This window comes from Punica granatum, chromosome 3, assembly GCF_007655135.1.
Source record: "Punica granatum isolate Tunisia-2019 chromosome 3, ASM765513v2, whole genome shotgun sequence".
NCBI lineage: Eukaryota > Viridiplantae > Streptophyta > Magnoliopsida > Myrtales > Lythraceae > Punica > Punica granatum.
The window spans coordinates 202,596-228,540 of NC_045129.1; the positions used below are offsets into that span (position 1 = coordinate 202,596).

Here is a 25,945-nt window from a genome sequence, read left to right on the forward strand (position 1 = left end):
GCTATATGTAGTGATGTTAGAAGAATGACGTGACTTTAAATCAACTATATATGTATGTATGCATATTAATTTAAGGAAAACAAAGGCACAAAATATTTGGATTGGAGAACAACCTGTATAAGAAACCGTGCTCAGAAGGAAGACCGCTTATTTGAAATTGTAATTATAATTTGTAACGGAGGAATTTGTCAACATTTGTCCCCTAAAAGTTAGTTAACTCATCCGGCCAAATCTTCAGGAACAGGAAGAATGCTTCTCCTCTCTCGCTCCTGTGATCTCCCCCTGTGCGTGCGTGTGTGTATATATGCGTAAGCTCCCCTGGCATATGCCTGCCATTCTCTTTGATAGGATAAAAGTAAAAAGGAAGAAGAAGAACGCCATCATTTACTTTCTGCAAATCAGTAACGTATAGGCATTTATCGTCCACATCTTTTTTATCTTTTGGACCTCCTCGATCCACATTCTTTTTTTTTTTTTTTTTTATTGATATGTATATCCACACACAAACACCCACACATATATATGCACAAGCAGGTTTAGAGGTTCTTTCTCATCTACATCGTTAAAGTGTGACCTGTATTATTGTTTGAGTTTGCTGTTACACTATGTGGTGGCAACTGAAGACTGCGTTCATTTTCTCGAATAAATAACTAACTAAAAACACTCTCCTGTTTTTGAATTACTTCTCCTAACATCATCTAATTCCAGTGCCCTCTGTTTAATTCTCTGACGAAGGGATAAGAGCTGCGCCATGGATTCCATCAAAGGACAGGGAGGGATTCAGATGCTATTAACTGCTGAACAAGAGGCCCAGCACATTGTTTCTAGTGCAAGGAACTGTAATGCATTGACTTTCCTCCTCCTTCCGCTGAAAAGAAAAGATCCTGACGATCCTGCTTTTCCAATTCACGAATTGAACCCCGGCAATGCCTGGTCGTGGATTTACTTTGAGATAGAAATAAATAATATTAGAGGAAGAACGTTCAGGTCATATAGCTTTCCTGATCCATGCTTATCTCAGTTCCTCTCGTCTTTCTAAATCTCCAGTGAAGATAGGAGGATTGAAGCAAGCTAAGGAAGAAGCTGAGAAGGAAGTTGCCTTATACCGGTCCAAACTGGACACTCAGTATCAAAAGAATCTGTCCGAGGTATTCTTTACTTAATTAGTTCTATATCCATCCCGGCAAATATTTTAGCTCATCAAGAATATAGTTCCAGTACGATGCTAATCAAATGTCTCTGTCTTGGTTTCTTTCCCATGGACTTCCGTTTTAAATTACCTTTATCAATACACGTATCTTCACAGACGGGCGGGAGCTCTGGGGCGAAAAGACTCGAAGAAGAGACCGAAATGAGGATTAAGAACCTGAAGGAATCAGCCTCTAGAGTGTCCCCAGATATAGTGGAAATGGTAATTAAGTATGTCAGGACCGTGAAAACCTGATCGATCAAGTTTATCTATCTATTACTGACTCAGTATCAGCCTGAGCCTTCAGACACTATAACGGTCCAAGCAGGACCGGAGCCCAGCGCCGAAAGCCTGCCTCTGATGTAGTCCCGCTTGTTCCCATCAGTTCTTCTGTTCCCCCCTTTTCATTTCTCTGTCTGGTGAATTATGATTTACAAGACGATGGAGTAAAAGTAAGCACTCCCGAGTTTGGTGTTCCTATATTTATGTTTCTGAGTTTGCTGTTCTACAATTCATCAAGAAAACAGTTTGGTGTTCCACAGTTTCCTCATGCACATGATGCCTAGTAATATGGTTCTTTGAAGAATACGACATAAATGATGCAACAAACCGCAAAGAGTATGATGAAAACGTCAATCGTGAGGGCACTCATCGCTTGGTCACTCAGGTCCATGTTCCTCCCACCAAGTCGATCGACCGTGTCAGGAACTGGTTTGTAATTCTCCAGATCCTGCTCGTATGGATCCTCCAGTCTCATCCTCATCTTCTCCGCTTGGCGGCTGGCAGCCTCCTGGGCCAGCGTCCAGTCGTAAAACCTCCGGGTTTCCTCGTTGCTCAAGATGTCATATACCTCCCTCAGCTTCAGGAACTTGTCCGATGCTGTTTTCAGTGGGAGTGAGGTCGTGTCGGGGTGGTACTCTTTCGAAAGCCTTCTGTAAGCAGCTTTGATTTCTTCAAGATCGGAGTCAACTGAAACTCCCAGGAACCTAACGAACGATGACCCCATCAAGAAAACAGTAGTCAGCAAAACACACAGCATATCAGCAAGTCAGTGTACTGGAAAGGGCTGGCAGGATCAGCTAGTATTGCCAATAATGAAATCCAAGCTCATCAGAGCATAGTCTATACGTACGCATGCACGCACACAGATGTAGAGCAGAGGATTTCGTGAATGAATTCTTGCAGTTAAGGCAAACAGAAAGCACAAGAGAAACTCTCAACTGGTAATGAGAATCGGACGAATTGTTGAGAAGGTCAGCGAACTCTTCGCCTAAGAGATTCTTCTGCTCCTCTTTGGGGCTGAACTTGTGCTGCTGCTGGTCTTGGTCTTGGTCTTGGTCTTGCCGAGAACCTCCTCCAATCCACCCTTCGTCCGGGTTGTCCCAGTGAATCCTGGTATCGACACCTGGGGCTGCTCTCTGGCGCTTGCTGGGGCCTCCACCCTGTGGCTGCGATGCCACCGCCAGCACTGGCAGGAGGAGTCTAGTGTGATGGTGATGGCTCCTCATGCTTGACCCTCCTCCACCTCCTCCTCCTCCTGCTGTTCCTATTCTGAGGCTGCTGCTGGCTCTTAGTCCTGACACTACAAGTATCAGTATCCTATGACTATCTTCCTGTCGAGTGGGGGCAGTCTTGGTGAGGAGAGAATAGAAAGAAGTTTGAGGAGCTGCTGCTGAAGCCATTGCATATATAATTCGCTGCTTTGCAGCTCCGGTATTGGTTACGCAGGAAATCAACCCGATGCTGATGGAGAATGGCTAGGCTGTGGTGGCTGCTGCTGCTGCTTCTTGTTATTATACTAACTAGTAAATATTTACATCACATGCAGATGCAGGCTGTTTTTGAGCTTTTCGGTTTTGAGTAGAGGAGAACTGCCAATGCCAATGATGCCACAGCCGGACTTTCATTGCAATGCATTGCTGACCTCCCAATTTTTTGTGGCTTAGGATGACATTTGATTTCACTCGACAAGTGGAGCTAGAATTTGGCTTCTTCTTCTTTTTTTTTTTTTTAATGAATATATGTTGGCAAAGGAAAAATATCTATGACAGTCCAATCCAGTCCTACTCCAGTCCAGGCGACCTCATCATCGTTCAGTTTTAATTTTGGACCCACTCCAGGCAGGAATTGGGTTGGGTGTGGGCTCCACAAAGAGTGAGTTTCCTAATTCAACGACACAAAACATGAACCCCTTCTAAAAATGAGGATCATATGCGCCTCGATATATGAAGATAACAAACCTAATAACTGGATGCTCTGCACTGATAGTTCCATTACAAGAAACACACACGATGGTTTTACTTAAAAAACAATGCATGCATCGCCATGCACAAAAGAATATAAGAGCATGTCCAATGGGGCCATTTCGTTATCCGATCATATTATTTATTATATTATTGCAAGAATATATATATATATATATTATATATACTGATATAGTTTGGCGAGGAAAGGGCAGTGAGAAAGGTACCATTGTTATTAGTTAGAGCCCAATCAAATGGCCCATCAGTGAGCCCAACTTAGAGAGACCCAAGCAAGCCCATCTCACAGTGGCCCCCACAACCCCTACCCCCAACAGCTCAATTTGCTCGGTTCGGTTGTGCTTGTGCTTGTGCTGAGCTGCGCAGTGCAAGGCTGACCTCCGTTCATTCTCCGTCCATTTCTCCATTCTCCATTCTCCATTCTCCATCTCCTCCTCCACTAGCTAGCGAGCGAATAGCGGATTTGTTAGACGAGAGTCGACGAATCGAGGGTCTGTTACTTTTACTGTTACTGCAATGGCGTTGAACAACGGATTGAGGTCCTCGTCGAAACTACTTGCCTTCGCTGATCCCCTTCTTTCCAGATCAGGTAATCTCTTCTCATGGTTGTCTGTTTAGGGTTTCTCAGCTAAATGTCGGCTTGATCGCGATTGAAATGAAACTCCCCTGTTGTTATTGGATCGACCTCCTTTGCCCTGATGCATGCGCATGTGAATCAATCTACTGAGCTCCTTGTGTTGGATACGGCCCAGCAACTCTCGTCTAATCAAGTCTCCTATCACTTGACGAATGAGCAATTAATTTGTTACTCGAAAATGAAGTGAGTATCGCCAATTGCTTGCTGCTTGCAGTGCTTGATACTCCATTTCTGTGGAACTGGATATAATGATTGCAAGACTGGGAGGACTGCTCTGCTTGATATTATGTTCCCCTGTAATTGGCTTTTCGGAAACTTTTTTTTTTTTTTTTTTTTAAAATGCACTTCTTCCACATCTGCTAGACTACACTCGGGCAACCGTTTTCAGATTTTGAATTTGGACTCCCACAGTCACAACCACATCTGAAACTATCGTATCTAGTGATTGCCGCTGCCCTCGAGGCTTTTTTATTTTATTTTTTTGGCTACTGTTCTGACACAGCTTAAACCTTCAGCACTTGCACAATTAAGACACTTGAGTGCCAACGCGAATACCAATTCACATTCCATTTTACTCGTTCATTCCATGTCCTGTGATTCCAGATTGCATCACCTCACATTCCACAACTCTTCTTGGCGATTTTATCCTTTGCGACCCTGATAACATCACTGAGTCGGTGTTGGGACCCAGAAGAAGTACATCTACTATATATAACAAAGCTTTGAACTTTCTGAGTTGGTTTGTCAATATCATATGCTAAGTGATGAATGTTATCCATGTAGTTGGGCCGCCTGAACTTGATTATTGATCCTTGATATGAAGAATGATAATTGAGTACAATCACTTCAATTTCCTTCCTAGATGAGCCCGTGTCTAGAATCTATGAGGATTACTGGGTAGCTATGAGTAGTGATTCTTGTGCTCTTCCTTGAGTTGACAGTGAGCAGAGGAATCCACTCAACTGGTGTGAAGAGTATGGGTGGCGGACATGGACATGGACATGGCCACGACGAACCATACTACCTTCATGCTAAGCACATGTACAATTTGGATCGGATGAAAAATCAAAAGCTGAAGATGTCGCTCGCTGTTTTTACTGCCTTTGGCATTGGCGTTGCTGTTCCTGTCTATGCTGTTGTTTTCCAGCAGAAGAAGACCGCTTCTGCCTGATGCACTGGTGCGGTGATTGAGGTGCAATAATGTCAAAAACTTTGCAATGCCTTGAGTGGAAGCTGCGACGCTCGCTTGTTTTGTTTTCATTGACAATATTGAATTAGTCACGTTTACTTCTTTGAGCTGTTTCTCTCTGTTTTTGAAGAGTCGGAGAACAACATTTGGGACTATTTATTCTGCAGATGCTAATAAATAATATTCAACTGGATGCTTGATTGAATTCCATGGCATGCACCTTGCCAATGGTTACTGTATGTTTTCATAGGTTGAACCTGTCCTTGCAAGTGGCAGGCATGCATCAAGAGTTGTTGCGGCTGTTTGGATCATTTCGGTGACGTGTAGCAAGCACATCTACTTGCTGAGTCTTAAGACTTGGTTATTTCGTTTCGTAGGGGTGGTTGGTTATATATAGATAGATAGATAGATAGATAGATAGATTCATCAATCTCATTGTGGGAGCATGGAAATTGCTCCTTTCCTTTCCCTTGCTCGCTCGCTCGCTCGCTCACTCTGGTAAGTAAGGGTAACTAACTAGAGCCTTCTGAAACGACCTGTTTCCCTACTTTTTCTTAATACAATAGGAAAATTATCATTATTATTATTATTATGTCATGTGAGTTATTATTATTATTCAAAGCAAACGCGATAGATAGGAGAGAATCCAAATAAGTCCAACATACAGAGACACAGGGAGGGAGGGTTACTGGCTGATTCTCTGCTCTTCCAATCAAAGTCTTCTGTGTTGTTGGAAGGCATCTCTCTCCTTTTTGCTAGATGGATCTGTTGTGGAAGATTAGCGCGATACGATGAGTGCGTCAACCCAAAGAGCAGGAAATATTTTCTCTTTTTCTCTCCCCTGATATGTTACCGTGGCATCAAAATAAAGTGGATTGTTTTTATCTGGGGATAATGGTATTTTGATCTTTAAGAATGAATGAATGAATGAATGGGGAATAAGTGAGCAAGTTGCCCAAAAACTAAGGGGGAATAATCGTTTTGGCTAAACGCCCCCCACCCCACCCCCTCCAAAAAAAAAAAAAAAACAGAGAGAGAGAGATGGTTTGCAAATCTCTTTAGTTTAGTTTAGTTTAATTTGTGTGTGTGTGTGTTATGGCTCTTCTAGAAAAGAAAAAAGATGAGAGGCAGAGGCCATAAGCTTTGCCTTTCGGTATTTGTTGAGGCATCTGAAATATTATTAATGGGTAAGTCTGTACCGTCTGACGACTTGGGATCTAATACCCCCACACCCCATCTAAATCTAATGGTGAAATGAAATGCGCAACAAAATCAAAATCCACTTGCTTATTATAATTAATAAAAACTATGAACCAATTTTTTTTTAGTTGACAGGTACTGTGAGAGTCTGCAACTCCCAAAATCCTTACTCCTTTTGTTTGGCTAGGAATACAAACTTCAAATTTGTATTGTTTGACAGAATCAGATCGGTCAATCCATGTCCATGCATTGGCTTCATCACAATTCCCTGGAATTCTCCTCTTGAGTAAGTTTAGTTTAGTTTAGTTTTGATCTGATTTGATTTGGGAAGAAGAAAAGTGGCTTTTTTCTTGTCAATCTAGCACATATAGCATGATCTTCGCTCGCACCTGCAGGATCTTAATTGAGCACATCTCGATGGTAACCCTAGGCCTAGCTAGCTTGTGTAAAAATAATATTCAGCAACTTGAGGTATACCAGACCCCACCAGGCCAACATCTCCCTTTCCTCTATTACTACTCCTACTCTTACTAAGAGTAGTATATAAGGGAGCAAGGCATGGCAATTTCTTTGTCAGCTCAGTGCCAAAGTTTCTCCCTCTTGGCTACTAGGTAGGTTGTTCAATAGAATAGAGTCAATTCTTGTCATATGGCTTCTACTTCTCGTACCTCTTACAGTGACTCTACTTGGTCCCCACTGGAGAACAAGAAGTTCGAAGAGGCACTGGCTCGATATGACAAGGACACCACGGACTGTTGGCACAGGATTGCCAAGGCTGTGGGTAGTAAAACTATCGAGGAAGTGAAGAGGCACTACGAGCTCCTTGTGAAGGATGTGAAGAGGATCGAATCGGGCAAAGTCCCTTTGCCCAACTACCAGGGGACTGACAGCGACGATGATGCTGCTGCTGATAATGATGATGAATGGTAGGGATAAAAATGCTGCAGCCCCAGCGATCTTTGTGATTGCTTTATGGTAAGTAATGACTCTAACCACTTCTTCTTCTTTTTTCCCCTTTTTCCTTTTCTTTTTCAAAACTGTCTTGTCTGATATATAAGCTTCAGAGCAGCACATTACATTATCATAATATAAGGAGAATACCAGCACTTATATCTTTTGCCGTAATGTTCCCGTCCCAAGGATTCAAGGACATTGCAAGCTGCAGCTGAGCAGAAAGAAAGGACTGTTTGTGCAGAAAGTTTTACAAAGTCTTTGAACTCATACTTCAGGGATTAATAAAAAAAAAAAAAAAGTTGATAAGAGATTGAAAACAGTCTGCATAATTTCTTAATGTTAACTTTTATATTAACTAGTCCAGGTTTCCTGGAGCATATCGTCCCAAATCTTTCATTTCATTTCATTTTTGGGTAGATAGATACGATTATGAGGTTCATGGAAGAACTCACCTTCACCCAAAGCTCAGTAAACAAATATTCCTTCCTTGTACTTCTTCCCTACGAAATTAAGAATTCCCTAAACACACACACGCACATATATACAAGTATATTTTATATAGCCTTTGGTGGTGCTACGCTAACGGGACCAGTGCTTGCACTGATTGATCAGATCGTCTGATATGTTCGTAGTTGAATATGAGTGCCCAAATATTGCCTAGCAAGGGGGCAATGCTGCCATCGCCTGCTGCTTACCATTAAAAAAATTCAGCAAAAAAATATTTTATATATGCCCCCTCAACTTTTCTCATGGTGGGAGAAAATTTACGCTGAGAGATTTTTACCCCTTAGTGAACTGACCCGACTTGACTGGATTAGTTGTGACACAATTAGACTTCCAAATATCAGAATTCACACAAAAAAAAAAAAAAAAATCACTTCATGTTGCTTGCATCAGTACACTCACATACAGTAGGAAGGAACTCCTTAAGCTGCCTTTCCGGGATTGTACAACTAGTCCCGAAATGCACCAGCACTTCTTTTTTTTTTTTTTTGGGGTCAAAGCACTAGCACTTCTCATTTATACATATATTCTTATGGCCCTCTGTCTCACTTGTGTTGTATGCAGGAGATGCTGACTATCAAAAGGCTTAAGCGAGACGAGCAAATGGATCTCTTCTAGTCAAAAAGACGCGTTAAGAAGATGATTAAAAAAAAAAAAAAGTTAGTACTTGTAAATAAAAGAACCGGATGTGGGGGTGGGTAGTGAATCCACATTATGCGTCTTACGTTTAATTACCACTTAAATTAATTAAGCTCGCTAGTCTGATGTGTTATGAAGCTTATAAATGTTCAGTCTGCACTCAAAAGTATGTGTATGTGTGTACTTTATTATAAAGGTAATGAATATATGGAAGAAATTTGGTCCTTCTAAGCTAATCCTCCCAACCTTGGAAATTGCCAAAAAAAAAAAAAAGTAAGAAACGTCGTTGTAACAATCAAAGTAAAATGAGTGGCATCTTCTCCCTGCTGTCAGTTTTTCTTTTTTCTTTTTTTTCCTTTTCTCGGTTGTCCTCTCTACGGCTTGGCTTCCAACCTAACAAGTCCAAGAAGATGATCTTCTAATCATCGGCTTCAGCTGCTTGTCCTCTTCGAGGGAAATCATCCCCAAGTGCGAAGGATCCTCTAGCATCATCTTTGCCACCAAATATCCAGCAATCGACCATGTCTGATACTTCCTCGCCTGTTTGCCAATAAACCTCCCGAGTTTACCGTCATAGTACTCAGGCCACCCGTCCTTCAGCAATCGGGTCTCCGCTAGATCAATCGCTTTCCTAGCAATTTGAGGCCGCCCCGTCTTTATACATGCAGCCGTTAACAACCATAGAAGCACTGCATTTCAAGCAAAGACAGACACGTCAGTTGCCAAAAGAAGTGATAAAAAGCATCGACTGATTAATGTTTCTCAAAGCAACATGACGGCTATACAGAAAGCTGTGGAACTTGTCTCTCTTACAGTCCTCACATGAAAATTTTAGGGGAAAAAAAGGAAATGGTGTAGGAATTTTGGAAGATTGGACTTTGAATAAAAGGAGCTCGGAGCCATAGACCGAAGAAACCAATCAGTCAAGATTGAGGTTGAGGGGCAACTCAAAACCATAGATGCATCTACATCATCATATCATAGTAACCACCCCCAACTGCTGATGACTTTCCTCAACTAGGAATCAAGCCGATTGATCAATGCACATAATTAAGGAATCTGTCATCTAGAGTTTCAGTAAATTTGGTTAACTAACTAAAGGTTCCTTCTATTAACAACGAAAGTTTAGAGGATTCAGAGTCCATTATTGCTAGTCTCCCCAGATTATTTCGCGTGCTCATGTCATGTTCCCTTCACCACAATATAAAACAGATGATGGGACTGGGAGAAGGGTGAAAGCAAAGGGTGATATTAATTTAAGGAGAAAAACCTGGCCAAGATCCCCCATTGTGGTAGCTCCAACGGGTGTTCTTAGGATCACAGCCCGTCATGATTCTCCATTCATGACTTTCCAAAGCAGGATAAGCGATTTTCAGTGGCATTTCTCCGACCAATTCCTCCCAGCGAGCTTCAATAAGATCCATGATAGCCATCGACTGCTCTGGGGTAGCAAGAGAAGACAGAATGGCCACGCAGTTGCCCAAGGCGAACCATCTAAAGTCCATCCTTGCAGGACTCACGTTGCCAATGAAGTAACCCCCAACTGTTGGCATAAAATCAAAAACCCATTCCGGGATGGAATCAGGAATGACGTTGAACTTATTTACAGCTGTGTGAGAGTATTCCTCAGTCTTATAACGGTATATCACGTTTAGTTGTTGGAAGTCAAGCCAGAAGTAAGTCCGCATGTGGTAACTGAGGGCGTGCAACCGCTTAATTATCCTCTCAATGAATTCTTTTCCTTCTGCATCAGGTTTTAACATTGCCAGTGCACATCTTAGGGCCATAAAGAAGAGTGCTTGTATTTCAATGGGATAGCCATATACTCCCTGTGAACCAAATATCGGAAAACAGAACTCCATGAGGTAAGTACTCTGACATATAGAGAGGGGAAAAGAAAAACTGATGAAAAAGAAATATCCACTTTTCTTTGTCCATGTATATTACGAGAAAAGTCAGCAAAAGCTTAACACCCAGTTTAGAGTGCAATATATATGAGCAAGCGAACAAAGAGCATATATAGATCTCAAGCTTCTATTGGCTTTGAGATACTATGGACAAGTCAGTTCTCTTATTAGGAACAGATAAATCCTTTCCACATAAGAGAGGTAGAAGGAAACAAACGATAAATGTCATGTTAATAAAAGAAGGAAAAGAAGAAGAAAACGCAGTGCATACCATTCTTCGATCTATCATACAGCACCCGTCAGCGCAAAGCAAAGTTGGGAATGTGTCAAAGCCCTCCGAGAGACACAAATTCAATATAAGCCTGATACCCCTCTGGCAATCCGGAGTCTCCGCGAGGGAGAAATCTCCTGTGGACTTTGTATATGCACGAAGTAAAATGATCCACCAGAACCCAGAGTCTACGGGAGCAACCCTTCCTATAGCGCTTTCCCCAAAATCTGCAACAAGAGTCTCCGTTTTCCTAGCGGGATCATGTAGCACTTTGAAACTAGCGGGCATAACACCTTCCCCGAGCTTGAACCGGTCTACTCTTTTTTCCCATCCTTGAAGGTGCAAAGTCTTAAGCAGGAAGTTCTTAACTATGTCGGGCTCTCCATTCATTAAGAAAGCCAGTGCACTGGGCACGAAATCCCGTACAAAAACCTGTAATCGAACCAGAAAACAGATCAAAATTCAAAACCACAAGTGCAATCAAAGGGCAGCTTAGACCACAGCTTCAGAAATCATCTCCAAGGCCACCTAATTAATTTAGAGCACAAATTTAAATTGTAACATCTACTTCCATTTCATTGTACTAAGCCCATGGCCTCCCTTCGGAAAAATAAATTGTGACATCTAAATATAATTCGTAAAATTTTCAATCATTAAGTTGCTGGAAAGTTCCAGTCTTGATTCAAACAAAATCCTTTTGTAGGGATGTAATCAGTCAGTAAGCCCAGCATTCGCTTTTATGTGATGGCAGCCTAAAATCGTCCATTGGCATGAATTACCTGATCGTAATTCAAGACTTCTTCGGAGGCATGGTCACAGGCAGCGACTGTACCAACAGGTTGGCCCCTGAAATACACCAGGGTGCGTCTAAGAGAATCCCAGGCATCGACAACCACCGGGTGAGGCTCAAACGAGTTGCGGGCTGAGGAAGCTGGTGTGGCCAATCCCGACCTTCCACCGGAAGAGTACGAGCAGTCAATGTTGCTCTCAGGGGCCAGCTGTCTGGGGATTCCATTAAAGAGCTCGCTGAAGGACCTCTCATCGAATGACCTCTTGCGGTCAATGTTGATCCGTGGCTTGTCGAGAAGGCGGGAGAGATCGTTGTCATCCATTTCGGACAGGGAGCACTGTGAGCTCACATTCCGAAGGCCAAAGTCCCTAATGCTATCCATGCTAAGCTAGCTAGCCAGCTTTTTGTCCTCTTAGATAGATGTTGTTTGACCGGACAGCGGTTTTTATGGTATGCTCTATCATCAGTGAACAAATATGTACCAAATTAATGAGAATCGAAATCAAACCAGAGTTGCATCCAATGACCAAGATTTGGCTCAAGAGCCACCACAAAGGAAGGACTAACTGCATTTTCATAGGTCTAAACTAAAATGTATATAGCACAGAAAACATTACAATCGAAACGAAGCAGATAACGAATCATTTGCCCGATGAACAAACGGAATAATTAATAAATGCAGAGGTTCTTCTTTTTAGCAAGCTCGCTAGGAATAAGGAGATGATTATATTGCAGAAGGAGTTTGGAAGGTGTACACAACAAACGATATTGTTATCAGTAAGTAATTACATCACATTTTTTGAGCTTCATCTCTTGAGGAAAAGAAAAAGAAAGGCAACACGCATCTCAAGAGAAAGAAACCAAACCAACCACATTGATTGAGGTGATAATGATATTATTAGAATCAAACAAAACACTCCAAAAAGGGGTAGCTGATTTGATTGCCCCCGGAGAAGAAACTAGCGGGTTAGGTTAGGTTAGATCAGATTAGAGACCGGAGGCGAAAATTAAGCCAAAAAGAAGAGGCAATACGCAGGCAGGCAGGCAAGCAAAAACCTTGGAGATTAACAAGACAGACAGGCCCTCGGGACCTGGAGAGCACCTGACACGGGGATGGGCAGAGAAAATGAGAGACCGGAAATATCGATCCTACTCCTCCGACCTGCAGCCTCCGATCCGAGACCTCACCTCACCTCACCGTTCCGTCGATCGGCGAAGAAAAACAATTGTACATACATACATATATATGTATGTATATAAGAGGACTTCACAGCCGGAAATAGAAGAGAGAAAAGAGGACAATGTTTGAAGCGCCTGTTTATATAAGGGAGGAAGGCAAAGGGAAAGAGGAGACGACGAGACGACAACCGGTCGATTGGTTGAGCCTGAGCGCAGCGCGCGCGCGGGAACTTAGAAGGCAGTGTCCGACGTGGCAACAACGACGCCCAGATCGCCTGTCCCTTGTCTCTCTGACTTTCTTTTATTTTATTTTCTTTTTTTCTTCTTTCTGGAACGACGTGGAAGCCTAATGAATTAAATTTACACAAAAACTAGACCCCCATCAATATGAACAATATGAAGTACCCCAACAAGATTAATGGATTTCCTACTAACCAAGCTTTCTCCTTCACGGAAGGTGGGAAGACCGTGGATGTCCCATTTCTCGGCAAACTCTTGAGTACTTCAGCCGCTGCATCCCGTATCAAATATTTTTGTACTTGGAAATAATATTTCGTCCATGAAAAATAACATTTCGTACAAAACAATAAGTTGGCCACATATACGAATCGATCGACTGATATTTCGTATGAAATATTTTCATACTCGGAGAATGACGATTCATATAAAGAGAATAACGTTTCATATTAGACCTGATTGAATATTCAATCTTTAATTCCAAGAATTTTCATTTTCTTAGACATAAGCGCGCCAAACTGATGAATCAAGGATTGCAACGTGGACTTTCTTTTCTTTTCCTTTTGGATATATACATTTTGCTTTTATTGATCGATTGATTAAAAAAAGAAAGTGAGTGTTGGAATATCCTAGTTGCCCTGCCAACTTGGATTCTTTTGCCTCTCTTCTGCTTCTTTCAGGTTTTTTTTTTTTAAATTTAAATAAACTAACAATTCGGTCCTTGACGTTTATAATGTTTATTAATTTCGTCCTCACCTCTTTATTATCATAAAAAACACCCCTAACATAGTACTTTCGTCCATCAATTTAATTATTACCGTCAATCCGCTGCTAATTAAAATAATATGCAAACATACAGAGGAAAGAGGTATGGGGGCAAATTGTCGGTCCCCCTGCCGACCACCATCCTAGCAGTGGAGGAGTCCCCTCTCCCTTCTTCTCTTATGTAAATCTATAGGGGGGAGCTCTGATTATTAATTTTTTTATATCTTAATTAACGTCGTTAATGGAAGGTCAAATTGATGGATGGAAGTGTAATGTGAGGGGCAGGAATGAAAGGTTGAGGACGAAATTGATGGCCACTTTAAACATCAAGGACCAAATTGTTAATTTGCTCTTTTATATATATATATATATATATATATTTTTTTTTTACTAAATTGCTTCTTTCAGTTTTTCAGTTTCCATTTCTTTTCTGATTTTCTTTTTTCCCCAACATATATTATTGGGTCCCTATAAAAATAATTAAAAATAGCATAAATTAAATAAATTCTTAAGGCCCCGTAAGGCGCGGGCATGAATTTAGTTTCTCTTCCTTTTTCCCTGTCCCCAGCCCTTCAGATTAGACGAACAGCACATACTTCTCCATTTATTTTCTAATCAAAATTTATTAACAAATTAATTTTCAAAATTATCTTAAACAATGACAACTGGTCCATCCCTTTTTTAAGAAGAGTAGGATGGCTTGCAAGGGATCCTCTCTTCTCTTTTTATTTAAAAAAAATTTCTTTTTTCTTTCTTAATTTATGTTTAATTATACCAACACTTTTCCGATGTGCACCATCTCATATTCGAAAGTCTAGCAGATCCAATTAAATCTAGGTATGAACGGAGTTAGTCCACTAAATGATAAAACTCACCTGATTGTGAATTTTAATCACAAGACTCGAATATAAAATTTTACTTAAATGAAACGAGTGCCGAATTACCTAACATCAACCCATATTAGTGAAAAGTCTATCTCAATTTGTCACTAATTTAAGTAGCTTTTTTTTAAAATTTGTGGCATTAGAAATATCCTTATCTTTTTCGATGAAAAACAAGGTTATATTAGTATACTGTCTGAGACTAATTTTCACTTGAGTATGACTATGACAACGTGATGGTTTTAACAAATTTCGAGCCCTAACTTCAAGTAAATTTCATCCATTTAAAATTAGCAAGTTAAGTCCTATTTATTGTGACCATGATTTTCTAAATAGATACATTAAAAATTTAAACTAAGATTAACTTGGAGAAATGTTCATAGTTATATCGTACGAAAACTAATAATTGATATAATTTATTGAAAAAAATCTAAATCATCTGCCTGAGCAGGCGAGTAGTATGGGTTTTCCTACTCACGGGGACCCACCCCCTTTTTTTCATTTATTTATTGTAATTGTACAAATTTTCAGGGAAGTACTGCTTGATACCCGAAAATCCAATAGATTCGATTAATCTAAGTTCGAGCAGGGTCCACTAAGAGATCAACTCTCTCCAATCACAAGTACAAAATAATCTAAAACCAATGCACCTAGGTAAAAAACCTAATCCAATTAATCTAGATTCGAGTGGGTCAGTCAACTAAGGAGTAAAGTTCTCTCCTCAATCACAAGCACCAAGTGATCTAAACCAATACGTAGGTGAAAAGCTTATTTCAATATATCACCAATATATGAAATGTCTTTTTATTTGTGATTTTAAAAATGTCCTTTATGTCGGTGACGCAACTTTACACCAATCTTTTGACTGAGACTAATTCCCGCGACTTGGCTGTGATGGCGACATGGTTTTCATGAATATAGAACGATTACTGTAAGTAAAGTTCGCCGACTTAAAATTAGGAGGCTAATTAAGCCCTATTATATTACAGTCAAGGTTTTTGATTAAAATCACTGAAAATTCAAATTAAATTAGTGGAAAAAATATTACTTTATACCTTACGAAATATTTTTTAGTACAATTTAAAAAAAATGGATTATTTACTATCAATTGAAAGTTCTTTTTTTATGTATGAGTAGTTTTATTATTGGTTTCACTTAACTCTACATTGGTTATTATACAAACTATTATGATAAACTAAACAATCCAATAAAAATTTTTCGACCTGCAGCATTGAGCGGGTACTACGCACTAGTATTAACATTAATCAAGAATCTACGCTAAATTTATTAAATAATTTTTTTATTTAATTTGCAACACAATTTGTCGACCTTTTTCATGCTTCAACACAAATCAATTCAATTTCATCATACATCATGAAAAATTTAAAAAATTTCACGTCATAACACACCCTCTATAATCCGTCAAAATGAATGGAAAAGTAGAAGTGGTAGCTTTTTGTCGTGGAGTTATGCACAGAATGCAACTTGTGGGACCAAAATCAAATAAAATTAAATAAAAATATAAAAGTAAAAAAAAAGTGGGGTTCGGATAACAAGTCATAATAACTTGAACTATAGCATGTGACACGGATCCTCTTATATGGTCCAACTAATATATATATATGAAAAAAAAGAACATGTCGGGCAGTGTGAGATGACTTCAATACTTCGTTACTGAATGAAATTTTCTCAATTTTTTAAAACAAAATTTTAAAATATAAAGATATAGATTTGTGGGACCATATATTATTTTTTTCTTTTTTGAGCTTACTATAAAATATTTTAAGTTTTAATTTTTAAAACATATGAATATAAATTTGTGCTAGATTGAATTTCTTGATTTTTGAAATTTTTTAAAAACAAAACTTTTAAAATATAAAAATATAGATTTGCAGAATTATACATTTTTTTCTGATTTTTTTAGCTTTCCTTAAAAAAATGCAAATTTTAATTTTTTAAAACATATGAATATAGATTTGTGATATCGGTTGCTATTTTCTCGATTTTTAGTTTTTTTATTTAATTTTAAATTTAATCTTTTTAAAACATTTTAAATTTTAATTATTAAAGTTTTTAAAACATATATATATAGATAAATTTGTTGGTTGATCGTTATTTCTAGATTTTTTTAGCTTTTTTGAGAGAACAAAATTTATTTTTATTTTGAAATTTTTTTGAAACATATAAATCAAGACTTGTGGGTCCAATAATTATTTTTTGTGATTTTTTGAAGTGTTTTATTAAACGAATCTTTTAAATCTTTCAAAATATATAGATATAAATTTAAGGAGTGTGTAATTATTTTCTTATTTTTTGAATTTTTAAAAATAAGAAAAAATTAATGAGAAGATCCAAATAAAATAAATCACATAAGATCCTATTTTCTTTTCATAAAATAATCATATTATTTTTTATGAATATGATGTGTTATATATTTGCTTTTCAAAAAGCAAATCATATCACAATATATATATATATGTATATAAATTGTGTCCGGCTCTAGAAAAATATTGCTATCAATAGGTGTGCATTTTTCAATTCTTCGCACACATGTGAGTTCTTCAACTTTCTCATTTTTCACACATAAACTTTTGCAAAATATTTGGATTCTCCCATTTAATGAAAGATCATATTGTATTCCGTGTAACGCACGAGTTCCGCTACCGGTTGATATCTATAGCAAGAATCATCCTCATACCACTAATCTTTGTGCAAGTGGCATTAATCTCAGGTTGTGATTAAGAAGTTCTAGTTGATGAGAAAATAAGAAAGGGGATTCCAATTGGACATAAGAAACTTTCTAATGATCATTAAAAGAGGATTCTGATTGGTCGTAAGAAACATTCTAATGATCATTAAAACTCCAGCTTTCTTATTTCTCCTAGGTCCTTAACCCTTTTGTTTTATGTATATTAGACAAACGTATCTGCGCTACACACGGGCAAGGAAAAAAAGAGGGAAATAATTAGGACAAAAAAAGGAAAATAAGAAGGGGACAAGTGAGAAAAATAGGGGAGAGAGTAGGAGGTGGTGGAGAAAGTAGATGAGTAGATGTGGAAATTATCTTATGAAATTACTAAAAATTGTTCAATATATACTAGTTGAATTAATTAGAGAGAATGTATCAAAGGGCATTTTGGCGACAAAAGGTAACACAAAATGGGAATGTTTTGGCTTTATATAATAGTATATGTATGTGTATATATATATAAATATAAATTCGAATAGAGGATGAAGGTCTTTGAGCCTTTTTCTTGTAACAAAAGTATTGAAAAAAACTAAACTGTGATGATGAGGTTCTTTTTTTTTTTGGTGCAATGATGAGGTTCATTATTTAATCTACAAAAGCACGTACTATTCACAGATTTCCTAACCTAGCACGTAATTTAAAATTTTTCTAAAATATACACAACGTTTCAAATCCTTCCCTTATTTAGTACGTAGTCACCATCTGTCCATTCTCTGCAATGATTGCCCACGTGGTTGTTAAATTTGACTAGTTGGCCGTTAATTGCCAAGTGCAACCATCCAATTGGTGGCCTATTTTCTTTTTCTCTTCAACTATTCCCTTGCTCTTCCTCATCCTCTGTTCTTTCTCATCCCCACGAGTAGTAACTGCAATAGTCGGGCCTGGATAGCAGCAGCACAGTAGCTCAACAGCAAGCAGAGAGGCCTGAACCACCCCCAGCAGCAACAACAAGTAAGGGAGGGGCCTGGAGCACTAGCAGCAGCAACCCCATGATGGTGGTGATGTCGATGATAAAGGTGATGGCTTTGGGAGAGGAGATAGAATGAAGATGATGGTGATGTATATGGCTATGAAAGAAATATAGGAGACCATAAATGAGAAGTAGTGTAGAAGACTACATAGGAGATGTAGAAGGCTATGGAGAAGATGTTGAATGTTATGGAGAAGATGCAGAATGCTATGGAGAGAAGAGAAAGAAGAAGCAGCATAAGATAGGAGATGGTGATGTCGATGATGATGGTGATGGCTTCGGGGGTAGGAGATGGAGGAGAAAGGTAGGTGATGGAGGTCGAATGAGTGATGGGACTCGAGAGAGGGTAGATGATCAAGATGGTGATAACCATGGAGTCTGAAGGGAGGTGCAGAGGAGCAGCGACAGCAGTAGACTGAGCTTGGGAGGGGGCTGGACAATGGCCTAGCAACCACGGCATCTCCGAGGCTCGAGGGAGGGCAGCGCAATGTCGACGAGCAATAGGGAGCCGAGGAGCTCGAGGAGAAGCACAACCGCAGTATGGTAGGGAGTAGAAGGCAACATTAGCGGCTTATGGAGCTCGAGGGATGGGGGAACTGAGGGACAAGAGAAGTAGAGAATAGGGAGCAGAAGGAGGAGATAAAGCTAGTGGTGATTGCGAAGGAAGGAGGAGGACTGAGGGTGAAGGCCGAGGAAGAGATGAAGTTCTGATGGTGCCGGTGATGGAGAGATGGTGATGATGAAAGTGGCAGAAGAAGAAGAACAGGGAATGAGAAAGAAGAGGAAAGAGTTGAAGAGAAAAAGAAAATAAGCTGTCAATCGGATGATTACACATGACAATTAACGGCCAATAAGTTAAATTTAACGGCCATGTCAGCATTTCACCGCGGATGGTGGACGGAAGATAACGACATGCTAGAATATGGAATGATTTGAAACGTATTGTATTTTTAAAAAATTTTCAAAATACGTGTTAAATTTGAAAATTTGTGAATAGTACGTGTTTTTTTAGGTTAAAAACTCAAAATATTTTGCATATAACTAATATGATTTGATACAAACGATTCAATATTTATTTCTCTCAAACAAAATAGGGCTGGGCTCCCATATGCATTTATATATATATATATATATATGTTTGTGTGCGGGGGCGCTAGTTGCTTTCTCTTGGTCCAGGAAAGGACAAACAACGACTCCCAACTCACATGGGAAAATGAGATCCACATAACTGATGATTCCAGCTCTAGCACGCTGCACGTGAAATACGGCCAAAGAGCATATGGATGTCCTTATATCATATATAAGTACCTGTATACATATATATATGTTCTCTCTTATTCTTGGACCGGACGGACAGCGATCCAACCCCCTCAACACACACGCACATAAATATATATATGATAACAAGATTAATTAAAACAGTGATTGGATTTCACTACCAACTCAGCTATAGCACAGCATCATCCTAAGCAGAACTAGAAGGGATCTTCCTAAATTATATGTAATAGGGACCGACTTGAATACATACAAGCTGACCTGATCTGCAACTGCATCACACTAACATTGACTTATTAAGAAGAAATTAAGTGAAGGAACATTATAACGATAAGAGGACCGATGGCAACCTGGAGCTAGCTAGCTAGCTAGATGTACTTAGAACAAGAAAGTAAATTCAGAAACAGACCTTCCATTAATTAAGAAAGGCTTCCGACTGATCCAGTTGTCCTAATTGGCGCTTTTCACCGATGGCGATCCGAACCAAAAATGATTAATTGCTGTACGTAGTACTGAAACATGATCAGCGGAAGTGGGATCGACCTGGGTCTCCTCCCGTGCTCGGGAGGTGAATTATTGATTGGGCAACTACACAGCTTCGTTTGCAAGAAGTAGTGAAGGCACTCGCGAATCCAAATCGATCACTGATGCTCCTTGACAGCCTAGCTCCAATCCAGAAACCAGCCCCTCCTCCTCTACAGGAGGCATCGCTGATGATATCATCATCTTTGGAGCACTCGACAAGAGCAACAGCGAAAGGATCCCTCAGCTGGGACCTTCCTATTATTAGACTACTCTTCTTCCTAAGGTTGACGGTTGGGGATTTTGATGAGGCAGCAGATGGAGGCAGTGGGAGGAAGAGACTCAGTGGCACCACCTGCCGCGAAGAAGAGGAATCCTCCTTATTCATCGCTGTTGCTGTCGGTATTTGCTTTTTGGGGATTCCGGGAAGGTGTTCCCAGGAAAACGGAATTCCAGAAGAGTGGATCGGGGTCCTTGGAGAGTCATCTGGGGAGGAGCTCGGTGAAGAGATGGATGGTGAGGAGGCGAATGAAAGCACCCGCATGCCGCCCAGTTGATGACCTAAAATGTATTCTTTTGAAAGGCTCATCCGATCATGCATAACCATATATAAGGGGTGGGAAGGTGTGTGTATATATATCAGAAGTAAGTAGGGAAGGAGAGGTCTTTTTTTTCCCCCCCTGAATGAGGCCGGGACTTCTCAGCTAAAAAGCACCGACGAATCTAATATATTAGATTAATTCACCCGTGTGATGTACGGGTCTAAAGTTTCAAAAAAAGTTTTAAATTTTATTTATTCTCATTAATATTATATTACCAAAAATTACATTAATTTATAATCATAAAATAATAATACCATTGAATGATACATAACTAAATGAAAGTTTCCCTTGGAAATTCTCTAGTCTCCTTTAACTTAATACGTAGATACATGCATCTTTTCTTCCATCTTGGTCTTTTCTTTTTCTTGTGAGACCGTCAACCCAGACTAGCTACCGGCTGATACTAATTCCGTGTTAGGCGGTCGATTTGGCCTAATCCCAGGGTTCAAGCCGATTCTTGATATGATTCTTAATTTTAACTAATTTTTGGACATGCGCGTTGCACACGGTCGTAATGGATACAATTTTGCTTAAAATGAAAGGGAATTGTAGATGATGAAAACTTTTTTGGATAAAAGATGCTGAGCTTATATGTTACAAAATAATGTAAAATCAGTTTTTCCCCTTTTTTTAAATTGCACTGCAGTTGTAAAAGTATTTAGGAAGTAGAAGCTGAATATAGGTCAGACTATATAGAATAACAAACCTGTTTTCATCATTTGAATTAGCGATAGGTGATGGAAAAGTAGTGTTTCGAAGCAGATTCATCTCACTCTTAGAGATATTATACTGTGTTGCCCTATATAGCACCAATGTCCCTCTTCTTTGTGATCAGCAGCATGTAATAAGGTCCGAAAAACTTGTTAAACCCTGTAAGATGAAGATTACTGTGAGTTGCTGTAACAATAAAATAAACCATACTTTTGCCAGGACTGGTACATACGCAATATCCAGTTCACCTCTATAACACAGGAAGAGTGACAAATTTGCTATATTAAATGGAAACAACGCTCCTCACACTCTGTCCGACTCTCTGTGTCTCTCTTCTCTATCGTCTCATCTACTCCCGTTTCCGGTCTCATCGCCCGCGCCTCCCCCCCCTCCCCCTCTTTTCTCTTGCCTCTCCTTAAAATCCTGAACTTGTTCTCCCAAATACTGACCCCACAGACATCATCGGAAGAGGAAGAAATTTACTTATAAACATGAAAAGGAAGAAATAATTTACGTACGCAGGAAGATGAAGAAATTTACACCTAAACCGAAAGAGAAAATTAGCCCAACGCAAGGGGACAATTCAAAGAGAAAACACAATTCACAAGACAGAGTTGAACAAATAAGCACTTTATGCGTCTCCAGGACGAATGAGAATATAAGGAAATTACCGTTTGCATGGACTGGAAAAACAGTCTAGTCGACGAAAAGAGACAGTTTGATGATCGAAGAAGAAGCCTTCCGAGATGGTGGCAGATGAGAACGAGAGAGAGAGAGGGGGGGACATGAGGAGACCTCTGGTCTCTCTTTGGGCAACGAGAGAGAGAGAGCGCGAACAATGTTTAGTGTCCAATGGTAGTATAACGTAGAATTATGCGATAAAACACATAAAAAAAATTATTTTTGTCAATAATAAATTATTTTTATTAACAATAGATTTTTTCTACTTTTATTTACATATTAAAAACTAAAATAATAAATATTTATTGGCTTATAAGATTATCACACGTTATAACTTGCATGTATTTTTACTTTGGGTAAATAGGGAGCTAGCAAATTGACACGTGACAGCATCTTGATATGACAACGTGACATATCCTCGTTCAACCTCCATTTTCGTTTTTGCAATTATATATTATATATAGATGTATCCGTGCGAGGAGGCGCTGGAGGAGATGGAGGGCCAAGCTGGGCTAGCCTAGGAATAGGTAGCTTTTGTCAGTTTGTAATCGGCATAATTGAATGCAAATTAATTCTATATTTTATGCCTGTCTGCTCTCTCTGCCTCGGCATTAATATATTAGAGTACTACTTGAAATGAAGCTAGCTAGCTATTTCATTCCAATATAATACTCTCTAATCTCTACAAATGATTTTATTGTATATATATGGCCAGTTTGAAGTTCTTATAGGTTGGTAGGTTTTTCCCAATCGAAAACTCGAATTAGGTAATCAGAAATTGAAACAACTGGGCCTATATCGATATTTGTACGTTGGCCATGGCTTGCGGTTTATTATTGCAAAATTGCACTTTCAAATAAATATGAAAACTTTGGCCCAAAAAAAAAATGAAAACTGAATATTCCAACTATATAAAAAAAATATCACAAGATCTAATGCGACAAGTTACAAATGGAAAAATGAAATTTACAACAATTACATACAACTATATATATATATATATGATGTTGTATGGCATGTCAATTTGATAGGGCACGGGATTTCTATTACGATTATATATGTATGTAAAATAGACTAATGAGAGAGGACCAAAGTAACGTGGCTCATGATATACAATGGTTTGCTTTTTGCTTGTTTGCATTTAATGGTTGGCATTGTATCGTACGAAACCAAGATCAAGATTAAAAGTGCACACGTGAACGTGATCGAGTTTTTGTTGGCTAATAACATGTGATTTTGGGACAAAATTGACAATTTGATCCTTAAAATATACATCTTACGACAAATTGTTCCCTGAAATATATTTTGTGTACTACTTAGTCCAAACGTTTCAAATGTTAGAACTGGTCCTTCCGTTCGAATAAATGGCAGGTCCCTCACAAAAAGTGCCTCTCATGGCCGTTAATCACACTTCTTTGTCCGTTTTCCACCTCCTTCTCCCTCTCTGTCTCTGTCTCTCTCTCTCTTTCTCCATGGATGAGCTGAAAGCTAGAAGGGAATCAATTCACTGCGAGTTGTTCCAGCTTGATCCCTCCGTTATCATCATCATGTGTATTTGTTCGGTTGGATGGTTCGGTTTTCAGCTCCGAGCTCGGAGCTCTTGTCAAGCTAGTTCCAATTTGATCGTCATGCTTGGAAGTTCATTTGACTTCGCATTTCGATGCATGAATTCGTTATTTGTGTCCTGGACTAGGATGATTTTTGTTCGAGAATAGCTCGATTTGGAGGTGGCTGAGCTAATTTGCTCGTCGGTGGTCTCCATAGCCGATTATGTCGCAATCAGTGTTCAACTGACAACTGAATTTGATTATGAAGGAATGGTTAGAGGTTTTCTCAGATGCTCGCTTTTGGATAATGGGGACTCCCTTCAGACAATAGCACTCCCTCATGGGGGAAAGATGGAGTCAGGTGTATTGATTTCTTGTGGGTGGTTATTCGGGAACACCGGGCTGGGTTTATTGAATGCATAAAACAAGTTAATTTAGTTATCTATTTGGCCAGCCCTTGCCGTGAGGATGTTCAACTTAGTACACTTTACCTTAAGGCACCAGGAAATCATCATCATCATTATTATTTTGGGTTCCTTGTGCGATCAGAAGTGAATTTTCGGGGATAATTACTTTTATGGCCTAACTCTGGTCAAATAGCATACGTGCGCGATTGAGATCAGGATGTTGGACGTCACTGCTGATGAAGTTGAGCTCATCTTGTGTGTTTCTCTTCCATCTTTGCATTTTGTGCATGGCAATTGGAATAGCTTGACAAGCATTGGATATTAGGATAAGTCATATCCAAGTCTAAATGCACAGTTGGCTTTCTGGTTCAATTTGCTTTGACTAGGAAGTGGATTTCAGCATCTCTGCTATCAAGAGCTTGTAAAACGTCATTTTGTACTTTGACAGGCTTGACATTATAATCTTGAATGCAAAGTAAATCTGCTTGCTAACGTACAGGTGGGATATATGTGTTCCCTAGTACATAATGTTTGACCGTGGTTACAAATCCGAGTACATGGATGGCCAGCGAGAGAAGTTTAGGAGGTATTGGCTTTTCCTTGTGGCCTCAATGCATTTGGAGGCCGAGCATGCAGCCTTGAAAATTAATTGTTGAATCTTTTGGATGTGTCTGTGTGTTTGTTCTCGGGTTTTGGAAGTGCAGATGGTTGAAGCTGCACCTTGGGGTTGTCGGGTTTTTGGAAGTGCTGGGGGTTCTCTGTTTTGGTTTGCAGATGGTTGAAGCTATGGTTCTCGGGTTGTTGTTGTGCTGATTCTTCTTCTTCTTCTGACGAAGGGAGTGGGGAAGATTTGCAAGATAGCAGGGGCATCGTTATCTCTGCTTTGTCTCTGTTCTCTCTGCTTGTAGCTCAGCACATACAGAGGCAAAGTGCTTCTTGTGATCAATATCGCTTCCAAATGGGCTGTAGGAGTTCTCGGGTTATTTTGTGGGGGTTCTCGGGTTTTCTGTAAGGCAAGCAACTATGGTATTCTGCAGATGGAATCAAAGTTCTATATGGGCGTTCTCGGGTTATTCTGTAGATGGGATCAAGCTAAGGATGTTCTATTTTGACGGGGGATTCTTGGGTATTTGGCTTTTTTGGGGTGAAATTGCTGGGGGTTCTCTTCATGTTTTTTTTTTTTTTTTTTTTCTGTTTTTGCATTCTTATGTTCTCAAAGTTGTAGGGTTTTCTGTTCAAAACAGGGAAAGGGAAAGGGAAAGGGAGGAAGGCTGGACAATGAGGTTCACAGACTCACAGTGAGATTAACGGCCATGAGAGGCACTTTCCATCAGGGACCTGCCATTTATTCGAATGGAAGGACCAATTGATTCTAATATTTGAAACGTCCAAACTAATTAATACACATAATATATTTTAGGGACCAATTTACCATAAGGTGTATATTTTAGGGACCAAATTGTCAACTTTGTCATGATTTTGGGGACCTTACTCCCTACCCTAATTAGTGCTGCGACGGCTATACAATATTTACAAACTATGAATTGTAGATATAGTAATCTTTACTAATAATAATCTAGACTTGTCTTATGGGACCATATAATTAAGGGTTAATTTAAAAAGAAAAATCAAATTTTACACATTCTTATCGATGAATAAGCGTAGCATATTTTACTAACATTAGCATGGATTATTTTCCTTCACATGGAAAGACACAAAATATTGATGTGGTATAAATATTAGCACGTCATCACTTTTCCCCGTTGATGTTAAAGATATTTGCCAACGTTTATTTCATGATGCCACGTGACTTACCATGATTGACAGAATGAGCTCCAAAAGTTGTTTTAAATAAAGATACATTGAAAATTAAATAAA

The 25,945-nt window shown here is 39.3% G+C and overlaps 6 protein-coding genes and 1 long non-coding RNA gene across 9 annotated transcripts; 4 read left to right on the forward strand and 3 right to left on the reverse strand.

Annotated features, from left to right (window-relative positions):
- Nucleotides 1-331: 331 nt before the first annotated feature.
- On the forward strand, nt 332-1,675 carry LOC116200068 (V-type proton ATPase subunit G3). Its single transcript, XM_031530740.1, has 4 exons — nt 332-406; nt 736-839; nt 1,048-1,148; nt 1,307-1,675. Exons 2-4 carry the CDS (start codon nt 752-754, stop codon nt 1,442-1,444), a joined length of 327 nt encoding a protein of 108 aa, XP_031386600.1. The 5' UTR covers nt 332-406; nt 736-751; the 3' UTR covers nt 1,445-1,675.
- LOC116200067 (NAD(P)H-quinone oxidoreductase subunit T, chloroplastic) lies at nt 1,619-3,125 on the reverse strand. Its single transcript, XM_031530738.1, has 2 exons — nt 2,411-3,125; nt 1,619-2,175 (listed from the first exon to the last, which is right to left on the reverse strand). The coding sequence occupies exons 1-2, from the start codon at nt 2,869-2,871 to the stop codon at nt 1,752-1,754; spliced, it is 885 nt and encodes a 294-aa protein (XP_031386598.1). The 5' UTR covers nt 2,872-3,125; the 3' UTR covers nt 1,619-1,751.
- A 653-nt stretch (nt 3,126-3,778) lies between these two features.
- Nucleotides 3,779-5,481, forward strand: LOC116200070. The gene is made up of 2 exons (XM_031530743.1): nt 3,779-4,039; nt 5,029-5,481. Exons 1-2 carry the CDS (start codon nt 3,967-3,969, stop codon nt 5,256-5,258), a joined length of 303 nt encoding a protein of 100 aa, XP_031386603.1. The 5' UTR covers nt 3,779-3,966; the 3' UTR covers nt 5,259-5,481.
- Nucleotides 5,482-5,600: 119 nt separating this feature from the next.
- Nucleotides 5,601-8,801, forward strand: LOC116200069 (protein RADIALIS-like 4). 2 transcript variants are annotated; one of them, XM_031530741.1, is made up of 3 exons: nt 5,601-5,774; nt 7,154-7,451; nt 8,499-8,801. In XM_031530741.1, exons 1-2 carry the CDS (start codon nt 5,722-5,724, stop codon nt 7,404-7,406), a joined length of 306 nt encoding a protein of 101 aa, XP_031386601.1. In that variant the 5' UTR covers nt 5,601-5,721; the 3' UTR covers nt 7,407-7,451; nt 8,499-8,801. The 2 variants fall into 2 exon arrangements, with proteins under 2 accessions (XP_031386601.1, XP_031386602.1); XM_031530742.1 differs by having other exon boundaries at nt 5,631-7,451.
- LOC116200066 (probable alkaline/neutral invertase D) lies at nt 8,741-13,070 on the reverse strand. Of its 2 annotated transcripts, none has more exons than XM_031530737.1 (5): nt 12,598-13,070; nt 11,531-11,998; nt 10,752-11,183; nt 9,844-10,402; nt 8,741-9,262 (listed from the first exon to the last, which is right to left on the reverse strand). In XM_031530737.1, the coding sequence occupies exons 2-5, from the start codon at nt 11,921-11,923 to the stop codon at nt 8,967-8,969; spliced, it is 1,680 nt and encodes a 559-aa protein (XP_031386597.1). In that variant the 5' UTR covers nt 11,924-11,998; nt 12,598-13,070; the 3' UTR covers nt 8,741-8,966. The 2 variants fall into 2 exon arrangements, with proteins under 2 accessions (XP_031386597.1, XP_031386596.1); XM_031530736.1 differs by having other exon boundaries at nt 12,644-13,069.
- A 6,644-nt stretch (nt 13,071-19,714) lies between these two features.
- LOC116198813 lies at nt 19,715-20,825 on the reverse strand. The gene has a single exon (XM_031529057.1). It carries the CDS (start codon nt 20,724-20,726, stop codon nt 20,121-20,123), a length of 606 nt encoding a protein of 201 aa, XP_031384917.1. The 5' UTR covers nt 20,727-20,825; the 3' UTR covers nt 19,715-20,120.
- A 2,660-nt stretch (nt 20,826-23,485) lies between these two features.
- On the forward strand, nt 23,486-25,504 carry LOC116201998. Its single transcript, XR_004155969.1, has 2 exons — nt 23,486-24,653; nt 24,772-25,504. It is a non-coding gene; the product is annotated as an uncharacterized LOC116201998 (long non-coding RNA).
- Nucleotides 25,505-25,945: the final 441 nt, after the last annotated feature.